This window comes from Cupressus sempervirens, chromosome 1 (genome assembly GCF_028749045.1).
Source record: "Cupressus sempervirens isolate cs-2001-9-10 chromosome 1, ASM2874904v1, whole genome shotgun sequence".
In the NCBI taxonomy this organism is placed as follows: domain Eukaryota; kingdom Viridiplantae; phylum Streptophyta; class Pinopsida; order Cupressales; family Cupressaceae; genus Cupressus; species Cupressus sempervirens.
Genome location: NC_143118.1, coordinates 686,587,150 through 686,608,375, shown reverse-complemented (window position 1 = coordinate 686,608,375; position 21,226 = coordinate 686,587,150). Strand labels below are relative to the sequence as shown.

Genomic DNA, 21,226 nt, shown 5'->3' with positions numbered 1-21,226 from the left:
TAGTAAAGTGGAAATTTTCAAAGCTTGGTTTGTGGCTAAGAGGTTTTTGCAAAAAGAAGAGATCAACTATGATGAAACATTTGCTCCAATGGTCAATTACTCATCCATCCAGACTATAATTTTTGTAACAACACAAATGGGTTGGAAGATTCACCAAATGGACATTAAGATAGCCTTCCCCAATAGAGTAATTGAGAAAGAGATCTACATAGAGAAACCAAAGGAAGGTTTTTGAGGTGCATAGGAAGGATTCCCATGCGTGCAAGTTAAGAAGACTACTCTATGGGCTCAAGTATACACCTAGGGCGTGATATGCACCTATTAACAATGACTTGCAAAGTGTGAGCTTCACCAATTGTGAGCCAAATCCAAACATGTACCACGTTGAGGTGAAGGGTGAGTCTTTTAAATTGGTGTTGTATGTTGATGACATATTTCTCACAAGTTTAGAGAAGCTCATAGCACATTGCAAGCAGGATCTTGCGAGAGAGTTAGATGGACTTAGGGTTGATGCATTACTTTTGAGGATCGGAGGTGTGGCAAACAGAGGGAGATATCTTCCTTGGACAAGGGAAGTACATGATGGAAATCTTAAAGCAATTCAAGGTGGAGAGGATTGTAAGTCCATGTCCACACCACCTGTGACCAACCAAAAGAAGATTGATGCTTCCATAGCAAAGGAAGTGAGCCCGACTTTATACAAACAATTAATTGGCTCTCTTATGCATCTAGTCAACACCAGGTTAAATATTTGTTTAGCAATGAACTCACACAATCAATTTAAAGTAGAGCCTAAGCGAGTGCACATGGTAGCCGCAAAGCATGTTTAAAAGCGTCTTCATGGCATAGTTGATTATGGGCTAGGGTATATTCAACAAGATGGAATGAAGCTCGAAGGGTTCACCACTGCGAATTGGGCAAGCACTAAAGTTGATGATTGGAAAAGCCTTTAGGGTGCAATTTCAATTTGGGATCAAGAGCAATCTCTTGGTACAACTAGAAACAAACGATAGTTGCACTACGTTCAGCCAGTATGGCTACAAGTGATGGTATCTTGCTTCAAAAACTTCTAGATGGGCTTTTTGATTAAGAGCTAGAACCAATAGTGATTTACTATGATAAAAAAAGTTGTATCAAACTCTAAGAATCTTGTGTGTCATGACAAGTCAAAGCACTTTGAGATCAGTACCATTTCACCACATATTGCAGGCAGAAGGGGGCAGTGAATTTGCAATACATTCCTCCACACAAACACATAGCAAACATCTTGACCAAGGCTTTGATGAAGGACAAGTTTGTATACTTCAAAAATATGCTAGGTGTTGTGCACAACACCTTCCTCACTAAGTGGTGCAGGAGCACCTATCAAAAAAATGCACAAAAAGGGGATCCATGAGGATCAAACAATTTATTATTATCTTTTAAATATATTTTGAATCTATTGAGTTAATATGTAAGGCTAAATAAAGTCGTTTTTATAAAAGTTGTCAAAGTTGTCTAGTGAATGGGTCCATATGGTCAAATGATGTAAACCAACCCTTGGAAGGGTAAAATATTTTTTAAATGACATTTATAGTCCATTTTGTTATGTTAGTAATTGTTTTATAAAGTTTAGAGGTCATTTGGAGGAAAATACAGAAGTTGTGAAATATGTAATAAAATATTGTCATAAAATGTGACAAATGAAGAAGTCAATGTATAAGTGAAGGTGAATGGTCATAGAAGGTAGACAACTGGTTAAAGGACTTGAAAAGGCATTAAAATATCATGTATTGGCTATGATTTACATATTGTACAAGTTGTAGAAGATTTGGAATAAGAAGTTGGATTTTGCAAGATTATTTCAATTTTTCTATGTTATTTTTCCAGAAATTCGACTGTTGTTTGCGTTGGTATGAGCACATATGAATAGATATAGACCTGACACTTATATTTTTGGAAAGGTATTTGAGCTATAATTTGGTTTTGGTTTGGTTGAATTTCATTGTGATTTGAAGAAGTTATGATTGTTTGGGAGTAGACTAGTCTGAATCTGATTTTCATGGTAGCAGTTTTGGCAAACATTTAATCTTTTATTATACTGATTGGATTGAGAGATAAATTGGGGAAAACGTGTTTAACTTGTCCAAAATCAATCTCATAAAAGGAATTTGTGATATCTTTTCATATGTAAAAAGTTGTACGTAAATCTTTGAAGCATTTTGATGTTGTCCAGCTCATTGATTTGGTTGAAAAATTATATATGATGTGTAAGATTCTATTGTTGAAGCCACTTGAGTTTTAATCCCATAATAAATGTTCCAGAAGTGTATGCCTGCATCATTTTTGGTTTCAGAGCTCAGCAAAAGATCTGGGCAAAGGTGAGTTGTGAGTTTGTGTAGGTTGCAACAAGTTGAGAAGAAAACCTGTAGAGTAGCCAAAAGACTAGATTGAGTGGAGAGAACCTAGATAGGAGAAAATGGTCACAAGAGAAGATTTATCTCATGATAAGAGGATACTATTAGATGCATGGGTTTCATATTGGGATTTTCAAAAAAAAAAGGAAGAGGCAAAGAAAGGAGAGGTAGAAAAAAAAAGAGATGAGGAAACTAGAATGAAACAAGAGATAAAAGAGAAAATAAGAATCCTTATGAGGGAACTTGAAAAAATTGAAAAAAATTTAGAGAGACTAAAAGAGAAATTGAAGAAAAATATGGACAAGGAAAATAGTGATTTGGATCAGCCATCTATCAAGGATACAAAGGCATGCGAAGATGGAATAGAGAACCCGATTGCCAATGAAGAGAAGAGTTGTCCATTGAAAGGACAGAGTGAACAAATTGATGCTGATATAAAAAGTTTGCAGCAAATAGTTGTTGATGAACCTTATGATGAAAAGGTTCTTGAAGGTGGGAAAGAGATGGAAGTGATAGTTGTTGATGAGCCTTATGATGAAAAGGTTCATAAATATGGGAAAGAGATGGATGAAATGGTTGTTGATGGAACCATGGGATGGCATTTGAAGTTAAGTAAGAAAGTGGTATGGCCTATCAAAAGGCTAATAGTAGCAGCAAGGAAGAAGGCTCATGATGAATCTAAGAAGATAGAGGAGGCTCAAATACTAATGATTTTTTCTCCAAGTATGGATATATTGCAGCATGAAGACATTGAACAAAAGGATCCAAGGTTTCCTATGGTGAACCAAATTGATGACTTTATGTATGAAGAAGTCCCATTTCTTTTTCCTAATCCATTTATTGCAGGTTTGCAAGGGTTTTTCTAGTTGGATACTTATGAGGACATACAAATTGATGACTTGGATGCTTGGCAAGAGTACAAGCAACGAATACCAAAGAATTGGAAGAGAAGAAAGAGGAAAAACAATCCAATGGACTTGGATTTCTTTTGTCCCTGGGAGTATAGTGCAGAAACACCTATCAAAAAAATTCACAAAAAGGGGATCCATGAGGATCAAACAATTTACTATAATCTTTTAAATATATTTTGAATCTATTTGAGTTAATATGTAAGGCTAAATAAAGCCATTTGTAAAAAAGTTGTCAAAGTTGTCTAGTGAATGGGTCCATATGGTCAAATGATGTAAATCAACCCTTGGAAGGGTAAAATATTTTTAAAATGTCATTTATAGTCCATATTGTTATGTTGGTAATTGTTTTATAAAGTTTAAAGGTCATTTGTAAGAAAATACATAAGTTGTGAAATATGTAATAAAATATTGTCATAAAATGTGACAATATGAAAAAGTCAATGTAAAAGTGAAGGTGAATGGTCATCTAAGGTAGACATTAGGTTAAAGGACTTGAAAAGGCATTAAAAAATATCATGTATTGGTCGTGATTTACATAATGTACAAGTTGTAAAACTTTGGAGAAGATTTATAATAAGAAGAATTTGGATTTCGCAAGATTATTCCAGTTTTGCTGAGTTATTTTTCCAGAAGTCCGACTGTTGCCTGTGTTGGTATGGGCACATATGAATAAATATAGACCTGAAACTTATATTTTTTGAAAGGTATTTGAGTTGGCTTTAATTTGGTTTTGGTTTGGTCAAATTTCATCGTGAATTGAAGAAGATGTGATTGTTTGAATGCAAACTGGTCTGAATCTGATTTTCATGGTAGCAGTTTTGGCAAACGTTTAATAACTTTTATTATACTGATTGGATTGAGAGATAAATTGGAGAAAACGTGCTTAACTCCTCTAAAATCAATCTCATAAAAGGAATTTGTGATATTTTTTCATTTGTAAAAGTTATGAGTAAATTTTTGAAGCATTTTGATGCTGTCCAGCTCATTGACTTGGTTGAAAATTTATATATGATGTGTAAGATCCCATTGTTAAAGCCTCTTGAGTTTTAATCCCATAATAAATGTTCCAAAGGTGTATCTCTACATCACTAAGACGGGGTGTTGAGTTTTGGTAGCTTAGGCATGTACTTCTACAATGTCTACACATACAAAAGTCATCTAGTTAATTTTTGATGCACTCAGTTCATGTAAAATGTAAAGAATTTGTAATATTTTGTGGAAAAGCACATTAACTATATGTTTACTTCGTCTGGACTTACTTTATCTCTAAGCACTAATTTTAGCTAAGAGGTCTTCAGTCACCAGAGGATTATAAATTTAAGCATGGAGGAAAATCTAGATACATTGAGAATAAGAGAATTTCCAAAAATAGTTTAGGAAGGAGAGAGAATTTATGTGAAGTAAGCAGAGGCAATTCTTCTTGCAGACACAAATTGCTATACTTTCTACTGTAAATTTTCAGATTCTTCCCTACGCGCGGAATAATAAACTCTCTTTGCTGCTGACTTTTCCCTTCGAGATTTACTAGGGTAAATTATTTGAGCCAATTTCTATGGACTGGTTCTATTTTTCCGCTGCATATTTCTAAGTTAAAGAGCTCAGTGTATGTTCTCCGCTGCATATTTCTAAGTTAAAGAGCTCAATGTATGTTCTCCATTGCATATTTCTAAGTTAAAGAGCTCAGTGTATTGCTCCTCATAAATTTCAGATCTGAAAATTTTTATTTTCTACGCAACTTGTAAGTTAATAAAACGAGCAGATTAAATCAATCAACGAAGAAAAAAATATATAATGACATAACTCTTTATCGTGGTTCGGCAAAACTTTGTCTGCGTCCACACTCGAAGCGAGGAATAATTATATTAATGAAATATCTAATACAATACAATACATGACTGCACAAGTCATTTATAGAAAGCTCATCGAATACAAAGAGACAAGAGGGAGAAGGAACAGTCGTGACCATTGGGCTTCATATCCCAACAATCTCCCCCGTGAAGTCCAACTGGCACGGCCATGCATCATGGCATTCCCTGCTTCCTATACCGCATCTCAGAAAATAATTAGGCTTAGAAAGGCCTCAACATTGCCATACCTTGTTCCAGCACACTGCGCATGAGTCTTCTCCAAGTTACATCAGAATTATAAATATCTTCTCTGTAATGCAGCCTGCAGTTCACATAATTTGCATCATTCCAATTCCATTCCTTGCTGAGCAGCGAGTGAAAATTATAAAGGCTATTGGAATTCATCCATCAACAGAATTAGCAAACACATTGATTAAGGAAATTGAATTCCCCAAATCATGAACGCAAGTGTCAATTAATTGCCCCCTCCTATGGCTTCCTCTTGAGCCACCAAAGCCCGTGGGTATTAAACCATCTTGTATATTTGCTTTACTGAAGCTAAGATCAACGCCAGTTACGTCTTCTCCTTCATTAGTTGTCCCTTCATCTTCTTGCTCAGCAAACTTTTTGTCTGCTCCTTTATATTCTTGCACAGAGAAAACTGCAATTAATGTATTCCATTCTGCTTCTACTGCTGCAATTTGCAACAATAAATCATCAAAGTCCTTATTCTTTGACATGCCAAAGGTGTCTGGATCATACACAGCCTTGAGCTACTGGCTTTCTCTTGCCTCCTTGAGCTCTATAATTCCCGTGCTCCTTAGAGCTTCAGTTGCCAAGCACCCGGAATCCTCTTGTGATTTAAAGCAGAAACTTCTCTATGAACAAGTCATTTATTTTTGCAAGAAAAGGGTCCTCTGTCAAGTAAACCTCAGCTTCCTCATCTTCATCCTCACTTGTTTCACAATCCTCCTCTTCAATCCAATCCAAATTTTCAAGAAATTGTTCAACAATAAAATTAGCATCATCATCTTCTTCCTCCATCTCTGCTCAAGTCAGACTGGCTCTGATACCAATTGTAAGTTATTAAACGAGCAGATTAAATCAATCAACGAAAAAGACAAAATATAATGACACAACTATTTATCGTCATTCGGCAAAACTTTGCCTACCTCGACACTCAAAGCGAGGAATAATTATATTAATGAAATATCTGATACAATACGATACATGAGTGCACAAGTCATTTATAGAAAGCTCATCGAGGGAGAAGGAACAGTCTGACCATTGGGCTTCATATCCCTAACACATATAAATTGTAATGTCCCCATTTTAGCAGTTGACCAAGTGGGTGTGCGTTAGCCTTGTTCTACATGGTCCCGAGGGCTAACGAAGGGTTTAATGGGATCCTGGAGTGTTTTGGCCTAGTCATTTCCAATTTGGGCCAAAACAAAGTTGATTTACTCAGTTTCAAGCATAGTTACTATTTTTAGTAAGTCGGCAGGACACAGTGCAAGTCAATTTTGGTGATTGAATTCGATACTCCTCCGTGAGAGCTTTCCGATGAGCTATCATTCGCATTATTCGGAGTCCGATTGCTAATACATTTTAATGCCTGAAGTTTTATTAAAGTAACGTCTAATTTAATTGTAAAATATTAAAAGTGTTACTTTAATATTTATTTTATGGTGATGTGTACCCAAGGGAGACATAAGGGGTATTTTAATATATGTTTTATATATTACACATCTTTTATCCCACATTGCCCATATGAGTTGAGCGGACCCTTGGAAATAGAATAAAAGGAAGCATTTGTGGCTTCATTAGGCAGGTTGAATATTAGAAGAAATTGGTGTGTGAGTTGCAGCTCCGTTCTTGGCATTTGAGGACGTCTATCCTCTCTTGTAACATTCTAGACGTCATTCCCTTGGGGTTTGGCCTTTGGAATTCTTTGTTATTGGCTTCATTATCAAGCAATTTAGTTGCATTTCTGGCTATAGGCAGATTTGGTATTTTGCTCATATCTTCTTCACTACTTGTCCGACGCTTATGCCGCTTTGAGGGAATGGTATTATGAAGGTAGTGGACTGATTGAAGGACAAAGTATTGTAGCAGCAAGTTCGAAAGCATGGGTTGGAGTATTATGTCAATACTGCTTAAGTAATTAGTGAATTGATAAATCTGCCATGTATTTGGTTTTATGAATTCTGAAAATAACATTTTATTAGCAGCAGTTCATTTCCACTTTGCATACTATTGTAGTTTCTTTCTTGTTTATGTTGTATGGTACCAATTCCATGCACGAAACACAACAAACAAATAAACGTTTGATTTCCGGAGTTATAAGGGGTTTAAAACATTAAACAGAGAAATAAGAAGTTGAATGCAAACTGTTTGACATAATTCCTTTCAGCAATTTGGTTTAGTTTTTTTGGGACATCCAGGGGTGCCCATTACAGTGGTATCAGAGCTATAAGTCCTGCCATCCTGTGGAGGTCTTATAGGGAATTTGGAACAGCCGGATAGAGGGAAAAAGTAAGTAAAAAACACAGGCTAAGCATTTATGTTTGAGCATGCGACAGGGGTCTTATAATTTCCGCGATACCAGAGCAAGACAAAATAGGATTTCAAACTTGCAAAGCAAACAGTCTAGTACATCCGTGCAGGTGGACATTGAATCCAACCATACAGACACAGAGGAGATATTCTTTGATCAGGACAATAATATGGGTGATCGAGATGACAGGAATACAGGATTAGGGGGAGGCAGAAATGCTGGTCCAGATCAGGGGGAGGTACTATTCAGACAGTTACTGGATACATTAGAGCAGGGGCAACGTATGCAACAGGAGCAGAATAGGCGAATGGACATGATGTTGCAGCTCATGGCTAGACAGATGGGTGTCAATATTAATCCAAGTGATGCTAACAACAGAAATAATAACAACGAGGGAAACAATAACAACGGGAGAAACAATAACTATGGAGGCCAAGGCAACAACAATGGTCCTGAGAATAACATTAATGGTAATAATGGACACGGCAACAATGGGAATGAGGCTGATAACTTTAGACACGTTGCACGCCTAGCGCGGACTGTGAGCTCGAGACCTCTTCTACCCACTTTCCCACCCGGAGATCCGGTTCAACCAGTAAACGAACCGCAGATTACCGAGTTACAAGATCAGTTCAGGAGAGACTGGGAGGCTAGTGGACCAGAGTTTCAGGCGGATATTTCCCTTAGAGATTATATGGACTTGAGGATGAGACACATGCCTAAAGCAGGAGGGAGGAATCAAAACTTTGAGCTGAGGAAGAAAGTTGGAAAACTTTCTTTACCTTATTATGATGCTTCAGGGAAGATGACTGCACGAGCTTGGGTACAGAAGGTAGATACATACTTGCAACTAAATCCTATGCTTGAAGAGGAGGCTATCAAATATGCGGCTATGCACTTGGATGGCGTTGCACATGAATGGTGGCATCATGGCATGGTGACTTTGGGGCATAATCAGATTACATCCTATGAGGAATTCACCGAAACATTGATTGAGAGATTTGACACTAAGGATCCCAAGTTACATTTCAAGGAGCTAGCACAGTTAAAACAGTCAGATTCTGTGGATGCTTACATTGCCGATTTTCAGCGCTTGTCTGTACTTGTTACTGATATCTCTCCTAGGAGATTGGTGGTGTTATTTTGTGATGGTCTTGCTGATCCATTACGAGGTTGGGTGAAGGGACATGATCCACTCACCTTAGCTGAAGCAACTAAAAAGGCACGAGATTTAGCCCCTTCGGTATACAAAGGAAAAAACCATTCAACAGATTCTTCCTACCACAAGGACAAAGACAAAAAAACCGTTTCAGAAAGAGTATAGCAAACCCAAAGAAGGATCAAAAAGACTAGACAATGAAACCTTGAATGAACTTCGAAAGAAGAAGTTGTGCTTCCATTGTAGAGAGCCTTGGGACTTATCTCATAAATGTTCTCTCAAGGCTAAGGCAAATCAAATGGAGTATTTTTCAGCAGAAGAGTCAGAGTCAGAAGGGGAGGATCAGCACTCCGATTCAGATGAGGGTAACACTATAGAGGAGAGCAACATTCCTAAAGATGATAGATCGTTGGCACGCTTGACAGGGGCCCAAAAGGCAATCACATTTAAGGTCAGGGGTACTATCCAGGGGCAGAAAGTGATATCTCTTATTGACACTGGGGCTACACATAACTTCATAGATGCACAGTTGGTAGCCAGGAGAGGGTTACAGACAGAGGAGCATGATGGGTTTAAAGTCATGGTGGCTAACGGTGATAAATTATTATGCACTCGAAAGATATCTAACCTTCGCATCAGGTTTGGAGATGGCTACGAGTTGGAGGATGAGTTCTATGTTGTGGACATGGGAGATTATGATGTCATCCTCGGCATGACATGGATGGCTTCACTAGTTGAGTTCACACTCAATCTAGCGAAATTGGAGATGAGATTCCAGCATGAGGGCAGAACTGTGGTACTTAGAGGACTTTCAGATGGAGGTTGCAGAGTACTGTCCTTGAGGAGAATGCAGAGACTTTTTCGTCATGATGACATAGAGTTGGCGGCAGAGTGCTACACTATGCCAACTTCACCAGAGCCACAAGAAAAGAGTCATCCACCAGATATCTAGAAGATACTTGATAGACACGCTAAAGTATTTAGCGATATTCCTCATGGGGTTCCTCCTGACAGAGGGATGGAACATGTTATTGAGCTCGAGGAGGGAGCCAAACCAGTTATGATTACTCCCTATCGTCATCCTAAGAAACACAAGGATGAGATAGAGAAGGCGATTAAGGATTTGTTGGAGATGGGGCATATCAGGCCCAGTAAGAGCCCCTTTGCTTCAGCAGTATTGTTGGTAAAGAAGAAGGATGGGAGGTTGCGCATGTGCATCGATTACAAGGCACTGAATAAGAAAACAATTAAAAACAGGTATCCCATTCCTAGGATTGATGAGCTGATTGATGAGTTGCACGGGGCATGCTTCTTCACCAAAATTGATTTGCGATTCGGATACCATCAGATCAGGATGAGAGCAAAGGACATTGAGAAAACAGCCTTCCGATGTCACTATGGCCACTTTGAGTTCATGGTTATGCCATTTGGTCTAACCAATGCGCCTGCTACATTTCAAAGTTGTATGAACCAGGTATTCAAGAAGCAGCTGAGGAGATTTGTCTTGATCTTCTTTGATGACATCTTGGTCTTCAGTAAGACCTGGGAGGAGCACTTACATCATCTGGAGGAGGTGTTATCTATTCTGGAAAGAGAGTCATTGTATGCCAAGGAATCTAAATGTGAGTTTGGCATGACTGAGCTCCTTTATCTTGGGCATATCATTAGTGCAGATGGCGTTCGAGTTGATCCCGAAAAGATTAGAGCTATTGTAGAGTGGCCTACTCCCACAAACCTTACACAGCTTAAGGGATTTTTTGGTTTATGTGGTTTTTATAGGAGGTTTGTTAAGGGATTCTCACAGATTGCTACACCCTTGACAGATCTTACCAAGAAAGGAGCCTTCGTGTGGACAGGGGCAGCACAGAAGTGTTTTGAGCATTTCAAGCAGGTAATGTCTTCATGTCCAGTTCTAGCTCTATCGGATTTCACGAAGCCTTTTGAGCTTCATTGTGATGCATCAGGTGATGGGATCGGAGCAGTATTGATGCAGGAGAAGCATCCCATTGCATTCGAGAGTAGGAAGCTCCGGGGAGTTGAGAAAAGTTATTTTGTCTATGACCGGGAGATGTTGGCCATAATGCATGCATTGGCCAAATTTCGATCATATTTGGTAGGTGGTCGTTTTGTGAACAAGACTGATCACAACAGTATTAAATACTTCATGAGCCAACATGACCTTAATGACCGGCAACAAAAATGGGTGACTAAATTGCAGGCTTATGACTTTGACATAGAGTTTGTCAAAGGTAAGAAAAATGTGGTGGCTGATGCCTTATCTCGGAGACCTCACTTATGTGCTCTGGCAGAGATTTCAGGAGATTGGAGAGATCGGATTATAGCACAGTATGTCGGAGATGCTTGGGCTTCTGGATTGATTTCAGGTACCATACAAGATGATCGTTATGAGGTGATAGATGGATTGATCAGAGTTCAGGGTAGGGTTTATTTGATTCCGTCATCACATTTGAGAGAGGCGATACTGAAGGCATTTCATGATGCACCCATAGCTGGACATCCGGGAGTCTTCAAGACCTACAGGCAGATCCGAGAGCGGTTTTCATGGAAAGGGCTCAAGGATGATGTTCAGAGGTATGTCAGGGAGTGTGTGGTTTGTCAACAGAATAAGGGAGAGCACACATTTCCTGCAAATTTATTACAACCCTTGCCCGTTCCTGATAGGAAATGGGAAAGTATTTCGATGGACTTCATCACTGGTTTACCACGAGTGCAGGGAAGGGATTGCATCTATGTGGTGATGGACCGCTTGACGAAGTTTGCTCACTTCTTTGCTATTCCGTCCACTTACACAGCAGCACAGGTGGCAGATCTTTTCTTTAGAGAGATATTCACGTTACATGGGTTGCCCAGATTCATTGTCAGCGACCGGGATAGTAAGTTTATGAGTGTTTTTTGGCAAAAGTTGTTTAGGTTGTGTGGTACAGATCTTACACCTAGCACTAGTTATCATCCGCAAACAGATGGGCAAACAGAGATTGTGAATAAATGGGCGGAAGGATATTTGAGGAACTATGTAACTACACAACAAAAGGCTTGGATCAAATGGTTGCATATGGGAGAGTATTATTATAACACCACTTATCATATGTCTATCAAGATGACTCCTTTCATGGCACTCTATTGTTATGAAGCACCTAGCTTCATGGATTTAGTTTGGGGGACAGTAGAGTGCCCAAAGCCAAAAACTTATTGCAGGATAGTCAAGACATCTTGAAAGTGCTCAAAGAGAATATACAACAGGCCCAGAATCAACAGAAATTGTATGCTGATCAGCATCGAATAGAGCGTAGCTTCGAGATAGGGGATATGGTTTACTTGAGGCTACAACCATATAGACAGTCATCGCTCAAGAAGAGCGGAGCTGAAAAGTTGAAAGTTAGATTTTATGGTCCCTACAGGGTGATTCGCAAAGTGGGCAAAGTCGCCTATGAGCTTGAGCTTCCAGAGGGCAATCGAGTGCACAATGTGTTTCATGTGTCTAGGCTTAAGAAAGCCATTGGTCAGAGTGTAGTGCCTTCTGCAGATTTACCCCCTTTGGATGAGGAGGGGAAGCTTGTGTTAGTACCCGAGGCTATTCTGGACACCAGAGAGAGGAAGCTTAAAAACAGGATAGTGAAGGAGTATTTGGTCAGATGGAAAGACCTGCCGAAGGAAGATTCTACATGGGAGAGTGAGCAGGTTATTCAGCAAGCTGGACTGAGATTGCTTGAGGACAAGCAATTTCAAGGGGGGCGGACTGTAATGTCCCCATTTTAGCAGTTGACCAAGTGGGTGTGCGTTAGCCTTGTTCTACATGGTCCCAAGGGCTAACGAAGGGTTTAATGGGATCCTGGAGTGTTTTGGCCTAGTCATTTCCAGTTTGGGCCAAAACGAAGTTGATTTACTCAGTTTCAGGCATACTTACTATTTTTAGTAAGTCGGCAAGACACAGTGCAGGTCAATTTTGGTGATCGAATTCGATACTCCTCCGTAAGAGCTTTCCGATGAGCTATCATTCGCATTATTCGGAGTCCGATTGCTAATACATTTTAATGCCTGAAGTTTTATTAAAGTAACGTCTAATTTAATTGTAAAATATTAAAAGTGTTACTTTAATATTTATTTTATGGTGATGTGTACCCAAGGGAGACATAAGGGGTATTTTAATATATGTTTTATATATTACACATCTTTTATCCCACATTGCCCATATGAGTTGAGCGGACCCTTGAAAATAGAATAAAAGGAAGCATTTGTGGCTTCATTAGGCAGGTTGAATATTAGAAGAAATTGGTGTGTGAGTTGCAGCTCCGTTCTTGGCATTTGAGGACGTCTATCCTCTCTTGTAACATTCTAGACGTCATTCTCTTGGGGTTTGGCCTTTGGAATTCTTTGTTATTGGCTTCATTATCAAACAGTTTAGTTGCATTTCCGGCTACAGGCAGATTTGGTATTTTGCTCATATCTTCTTCACTACTTGTCCGACGCTTATGCCGCTTTGAGGGAATGGTATTATGAAGGTAGTGGACTGATTGAAGGACAAAGTATTGTAGCAGCAAGTTCAAAAGCATGGGTTGGAGTATTATGTCAATACTGCTTAAGTAATTAGTGAGTTGATAAATCTGCCATATATTTGGTTTTATGAATTCTGAAAATAACATTTTATTAGCAGCAGTTCATTTCCACTTTGCATACTATTGTAGTTTCTTTCTTGTTTATGTTGTATGATATCAATTCCATGCACGAAACACAACAAACAAATAAACGTTTGATTTCCGGAGTTATAAGGAGTTTAAAACATTAAACGGAGAAATAAGAAGTTGAATGCAAACTGTTTGACATAATTCCTTTCAGCAATTTGGTTTAGTTTTTTTGGGACATCCAAGGGTGCCCATTACATAAATCTGGTACAAAATATTTATTGGAAGCGTAATCTGATCTGAGCTCTAGAGAAGTTAACAAAATATACCAAAATAAGAAGCCAGATCGAGAAATTGGGCCTTAGAGAAAAGAACGGAGTCCCATTCACTGATCTTCTGGTTATCTACAAGATTACTATTGTTTTATCTCTAAGATTGCAGTTTATATCTAGCGTAGGAAATGCTTCGAACTAAGCATAACCTTTTTCAAGTTTACACAATAACGCCATGAAATTTACCCCTGCTCAGTGCATAACATCCAAGAGAGTACAGCTCAAAAAATAACTTCGAGCAAAAGTATGGAATGTTAAACCTAAAAGCTCGCAAAATAATTTAAACAACTAATACACTGAGAAACAAAAAATGAAAGCCATGTGAAGGTTAACAGATATAAGCTACCTGAATAATGTTAACGATCAGACCCGAGAGAAGAAAAACCACGCCTATAGGCAGAGCAAACATCGCTGCAGCAAGCTCCATCTGCTAAAAAAGCCACTAGAAAAACCCTCCTTCCTACACAAATTCAGCCAAATGCAGAGGCTTCCAAACCTTCAATGTTTAAGACAATCACTCAAACTCTTCCAAGGCTTCAGTGCGGAACATTTAACTCAGCCGAGTCGATCGATGATCAGGACGAAAAGGCAGCACACTAAATGCAAGTAGACGTGCACATCCCATATGCTCCAAAAGTTTCTTTCTTTTGCGGAAGTAGCGCGTAGTATTTATCATTACGGCATCCCAGTGTCTGAGCATTTATGTCGGCTAATTTTTGTATTATTAATGAGAATATCGTCGTCTACCTAACAGCCGAATAGTCCCGTTCTTTGAATTTTGTCAGAATTTTTATATTGTTTATTTTGTCCACGAGTTAAATACCTGTCAACTTCCGGGGCCACGTTTCGCCTATTGGCTGACGGACTCGTCAATTGCGTGAATACAGACTGGACAGCAAGTGACGACGTTAGAACTTTTTTAACTCGGCGTGGATAAATATTTCCTACTTTTCAAAAGTGCGGATGCATTAGTTGAGAATATTAAGATCGGGTGAAATGTGATTAGAAGGGCCTTTTTCCTGAGGGCGTTCACCAGGTTGGAGAAATTTTGTATGAACGGTTTAGATGAGGTGGAAAGGTCACACGAAAAGCGTTGATGTTGCCGAAAGATTGATTTTGAATACTTCTAAATAATTTTTCATTGTTGCAAGCAATGTCCCCTTCATAAGATTGTGTGAATTCCCAAAAGAGGAAAGCGAGAAACTAATTTATTTATTTAATTATTTAATTATTTATACGTAACGTGTGTCACTTAAATAGATGTGTTTGAAATACTTAGATTACAGTATTTTTTTCTTTTCTTTTCGTAACGTGTATCCTCAAGATACATGTGTTAGAAATATTTAGATCAGATAAAAGTGCTTGTGTGGCCGTACAGGTTAATATTGGGTAATATAGATCTTAATATTTAGATTATAGAGAAGTGATCGTGTAGCCGTACAAGTTACTTTTGTTGGAGTTGAGGAAAGCCAACTCCGAAGACGCCAAGATCACCTGCATGCAAAACCTGTCAAAGAGAAGCCATAGAAGGGAAGAGCATGGAGCACGGGCAAAACCCTAAACGAACATGAGAGCCATCATAAATGCAAACACAAGAGAAAATGTATTTACAATAAGAAATGATATGATGATCTTTACAATGAGAGAGAGCCCGAATATAAAGAGCTCCAGGAAGCTTGTAGAACAAGCTGGAAGGAGGTAGAGGACAAAAATGACAACTCAGCACATATCCACAAAAAATGGAATATGCTAAAAAAAGAAGAAAACTCCCGAGTTGTCAACAACTAACCACTACATGCATTAAATATAAAATATTAAATAAATGCATGACCTAAGTAAGCTTAAGCAATAGAATAAATAATTAAATATTAATTATTTACTCTAACAACTTTTGGGTATATTTGGATTAGAGCGAAGTGATCTAGATTCTTATTAAATTGTAAGTGGGATTTTCATTTAAAAAATTATACAAGTTAATATTTGGATTTGGATTAGAGAGAAGTGATCTCTCTAATTTTGGGTACTTATAGATCTTAAATTGTAAGTGGGATTTTCATTATAAAAAAATTATACAAGTTTGTATGTGAGTTAATTAATTAAAGTTAAGGTTTCAGTTTTTAGGTATCAATTTTCTATAGAGATCTTGTCTATCGATTGGCTAAAAAATGTCTTTCCAAAGAGTCACTTAACATTTGTCTTCTTGCATCAATAGTCATTTACTTAAAAAATGCCAGTATTTGTGACCAAATGTCCCAGTAGTCTTTATGTAATGTCCTAATAGTGGTGCATAAATGGGTCAATCACTAACAAAAAATTGTTAAAAGATGATTGACTATTAGTACATGTGTGATCAATTATTTCCATGTGTGTTATCATTTTTTAGGTTCCTTTAATAGTGGTAATTGGCGGGTCAACATGACAAAAAGACCACAGTTATTTGACCTCTATCCTTTCCCCTAAATGTTATTTTTTATTTTGAGGATAATAATTTCGTTGATAGGCATCTTGTTTGGGGACTTGTAGTCGGTGTCAGCGATCTCAAAAATATATTTTCTATTAGAGGCTTCTAGCAACTTTTATATTCTTAATTAGGTTTTGTGGAAGATGAGATATCATTTGTCTTCTTCCAATATCGTTTTTCTTCTATTGCAAGCCCTCGTTTGGTGATTTATATTTTTGCACGTGGAACAAACAATTCCTCTTCACGTTTGACATTTGCAAGAGGAGATGTTTCTATGTAATTGTTTTTCAAACTTTAGGAGTTGTTTGCAACTTTAAGCATTTATGTTTTCAATTTAAAAAATTCTTCATTTTTTTATTTTGTTTTGGATAGATTAATAGTTTACCTATTTATCAACCATCCTTATACTTATCTATTCTCAACCAAGGCAATCTTTTTTGAAACTTAAATTTTACTTTTTGGTAGTATGTTATAAGTTCGTAATTTTTTCCCTAAACTGTGTAGTTTTCTATGAATTTAGTGACTTAATTGGATCCCTGGTCAAGGTTTGATTAACTGTAAAGATCATGCAAATAACTATAACATTGCACTCAAAAAATTTGTAAGGTCTACATCAAACCCTATTTCTAGTTCATTGTCTAGAATGTTGATCATGGATGGTCTTTTATTTTCGTTGAAAAAAATATATTTTGTATGATAATGAGTTGTTGATTATTGGGGCTTCACAAACCAAAAATTTTGACTTCCAAGGTGTTTGAACATCTATTCCTTGTTTAATTTAATCTAGTTGCACAAGGTGTTTAGTGTCATTGAATCTTATATGTATATTTTTTTCTATGTTGGTGAGGCATAAGCACTAAAATATTCAACTTTATTAATATAGTTAAGTTTGAAGAATTATTATCTAGAAATTTGTTAACAATGGGCACTTGTCGATTGGGAGCCAACTAGATCTCAAATTCAATCTATTCGAATGAATAATTTAATAATAATTGCAAATAAAAATTCTTAATATTTTATTATGAATTTAATGAACAAGATATTGTAATTGATTATGCAAGAAGCAATCCTCCCATTGGTTGATCTTTTGCAAAGATCTTTAAACACTAGATTTTTTTAAAGGTGTTTTAGGATTTTGCATACTTTACATTCAGATAGATAACCTTAGTTTTATTTGCTAAATACTTTATATATTTTTGTCAATTAGCATTTTTTGCTTTTGTCTCATTTCAATGATTCTAATATCATTTCATGTTTTTCATTTGGTAATATGGCTTGATTTAGTAATCATAGTATTTTTATAGCTAAGCCTATTGCTTTGAACTTCATTATTATGGTTCTTTTTTCTTCCTAACACTATTCATTGAAAGTGTTGTGCTCTTTTCCCAAGCCCATGCCCTTCAAAGATTTGGGTTTCTCTAGAGGTTGGATTGATTCTCCAATTAATAAGTGCTCTAGGTGAGTAGCAGTTTTTGCCTTCTGCAAGGTTGGGAGGGAAAGTAGGTGATAGAGAGTCAATAAATATAAGTATATGTGAGCGCTAAATAAGTGCATAATTAAGTTTAGTCTTTCATCCTACATCATGATTATGGTCTACGTTGTTTAAGTAAAAAATTGTACAAAGAATTAATCAATAATCTTTTTTATTTTCCAAATTATCAACATATTATTGCGAAGGCATCATGTTTTGGACAACTACCACAAAATCAAGTAGGATGACTTGAAAATAATTATGAGTTGTTGATGGTATTGTTTAATAATTCTCTTTATTTCATGTAGTTTTAAAAAAACTCCATCTTTGCCTCTGTGTGTGTCTATGTTTAGGTGTGTGCTCCACATTTCTTTTAATTGGTAATCGATCAAAGCCTACATTAATTATTATTTGTTGTAATTAAGTATTTTTATGTGTTATGCAAGTAGAATCGAACCCAAGACCTCCCACGTGAGAGGCTCACAAATTATCATTGTGTTGTAGGCTCTTACCTAACATGGTCCACTTTTTTTTTATTGATAAATACACTAAAAAAAATGGGAGTAAAAGCTTATAGCCTAACCTAATACATCTTCAAAATGATTTATTTTCTCTATATGCAAGTTACATTGTTCTCGAGAGCAATAAATTTAGAGAATGAAATGAATTGATAGAGTGCAAAGTCAAAATTGGATGCAAAATGAAGTTAGGGTTGTTTACGCTATAATAATGCATAAGCAAAAAATAAGTGAATATACATGGGATGACAACTAGATTAACTAATGAGATCATACAGACCAACACTATCGAGAAAAATACACAGTTCACTAGACACTCAAAATGTCCATAACTTTTACCCTCATTGGAACCCCAACCATGGCTAGGTTTTAAGTTGTTTGTAATTCACAATTATAATCTCACACAAAAACCCCTCCTTCATTATACTTCAGCAAATGATTTTAATGTATTTCAAATTTCCATATTGGCATGCATGTGTGCGCGCACCTACACACACACACACAAAATGACAATGAGGATTAGGGAGATTGGTTCTACACCTGCAGTTTTCATTTTCTCCAACGTCTATAAAGCTTCTTTATCAAATTTGTTTTGTACATAGTATTTTGTAAAAAAAATGTTCCACCTAATGATATTGAGACATTGAAAACAAATTGCATAGGTATCTTGAGCTTAAACCCCCATTTCTCATTGATGCATTACATCAAAGCTCATTCTCTTAATATATTTGGAATTGCACATTTTGTATAAATACCCACTAGGGCATTTGAAACAACAAAGTTAGATAAAAGTTGGCCTCTTTTAAGTTATTGATATTGTCTTACAAACAAAGATCCCTCTGTAAACGCATTGAACTGCAAATAGCACAAACTTTGTCCCCCTCTTCCCTTTCTTCTACACAAATTCCATCATTTGCTAACAAACTAGCCATGGTTGGGACTTCAAAGGCAATGTACAGTGGCACCACATTTTATGGTTCTGAATTATTGTCATGTGTAGATGGTCAACAAGATTTTGAGCAACTAGATTAAGTTATGCTGGATTCTTGTGACTACAACTATCCATACAAACAAAGAGTAGTAAATTTAATTTGTGCTTATCCCTCCCCTAATGTTGATTTAAGTATACGCATTTAATTTGTCCTTATTTCAATTTTTTTTTTTCGCTTTTTTAATTTCATTTACTAATTTAGCTTGACCTTGGCAAAATTAAAAATAGCCAACCAAAAATTTGAAATTTTGCAAGCAAATTTTTTTTAAATCAACATGCTCCAAACTTTAGGGTTCTAGATTTTTTGGCTTCCCAAAATGAATATGGAAATCTAGGAACATAAGTTCCCTACCTTGTAGAATAAGGCAAGGACCAATAATTTTCCTCTTTCCAATTATTTGCATATGCCCACTAATTCTTTGATAAAGAATGTTTATTTCTTATGTGAGTAGTGAATAACTCATGTTTATCTAGTGTTGTCAATGTCTTTATTTATGCACTATTATGATTGTTTGGGTTGGTTTATTTACAATTTAAGGTCCTAACTAACCATATCCCTTCTATATAATTTTGAAGCTAAAAATAAAAAATAAAATAGATCTAGCTCAAAGAAAAAGAAGAGTAAAACTTACAAATACAAAAGAAGAAGCGGGGCTAGGAATGAAAATTCTATTACGGGAGTTTATGCATTTAATTGTTAATCTTCATAAATTACATGAATCATTTATAATCATGTCTATATACTTTTCTTACATAATCGTGTATTGAAACAAATGTAATCAATAGATATTTATTTTGTACAACTATGGTTTTGTTAGTTGTCCTTGAGTCGCCATATTTTAAAACTTTTTCCTTTGATTTTTGAAGTCTTTCCTTCATTGCTCCATGTATTCGTCATCATTCAAAGTGTTGTACAAATCTTGAATGCTTCCTATCGTAGTCCCTTCTTATGAACCACTTTGAACCACTTTGAACTCTGGTTCAAAGTACTTCAAAGTACTTCAACCAAAGGTTTTACACTATTGAGTTTTCTTGTAGGGAATGTGTGCCCATCCAACAAAGTATTCTTTTGAATCACTTTGAACCTCGATTCAAAGCAGTTCAAAGTCATTCAATGGCAAAGGCATCTTGTTGAAATTGGATTATGGTGTACGATGTGTCGTCATTTCACAAGGCATTGATGGCTATGTCAGAGAGTGATGATTTAAAGGACATATTAATTCCTAATGCAAAAATCATCATTACAAGAAAAAGTCAAAAATCTTCAGCCAAAAAAGAGATTGGATGTTGCAATAAAGCTAATCATTATTGATATAGCTGAAAAGGGGAATTATTAAATGAAATGGTTATATCACAAGGCTTTCAAATGTGTGATCTTTAACAAGGAGTGATTTGTCATTAATGCCTTATAATGAGCCTATACTTTCACACGTAAGTGCTTTTCCTTCTTAAAATGAGCTCAGCTTTCTTTTTTTGTTTATCGTGTGAAGAGTTGGAAGGTTGGAGAAGAAACTGTTAAGGAAAAGAAGAGAAAATTGTTGTTTTTTGGCAAATCACAGGTGAGAAACATAGAAGTTCTTGTTTTTGTTCTGTAATCTCTATATTTTCCAAGAAAATCAGTTTGAAGCCTTGCTGTTTTGATTAAGGATGAAGTTTGTTTTACATTTCTTTCGCAATGTTTCAAGTTTGGAATGTAGAAAGCCTGTCATGAGTGATACAAACTTAGAGGGTGTTAAGTTAGAGAATTTACAAGCAAATTTCCTTGAGTATGTTGATAAATTGAAAGGGTGCATGGAGGTTTTAACCAGTGGACTACTTGAAGCTACAGCTTTTCCCCCATCTCTTTTGAGTCATGAGTTGCTCCAAATGTGTATTGACCATTATGATGTTAGGAGCAAATGTATTGTAAGCAAAGATGGTGAAACAGTGATCTCAATTTTGAG

The 21,226-nt window shown here is 36.6% G+C and overlaps 1 protein-coding gene across 1 annotated transcript in view; it reads right to left on the bottom strand.

Annotated features, from left to right (window-relative positions):
- Window positions 1-14,606, bottom strand: part of LOC149579797 (1-acyl-sn-glycerol-3-phosphate acyltransferase 2-like) — a 154,432-nt gene extending 139,826 nt beyond the window's left edge. Inside the window, exon 1 of the mRNA XM_089786901.1 lies at window positions 14,189-14,606. Coding sequence (XP_089643027.1) covers window positions 14,189-14,269 — 81 coding nt within the window. The 5' untranslated portion in view covers window positions 14,270-14,606. The remainder of the gene's footprint in view (window positions 1-14,188) is intronic.
- Between the last annotated feature and the right edge of the window lie 6,620 nt (window positions 14,607-21,226).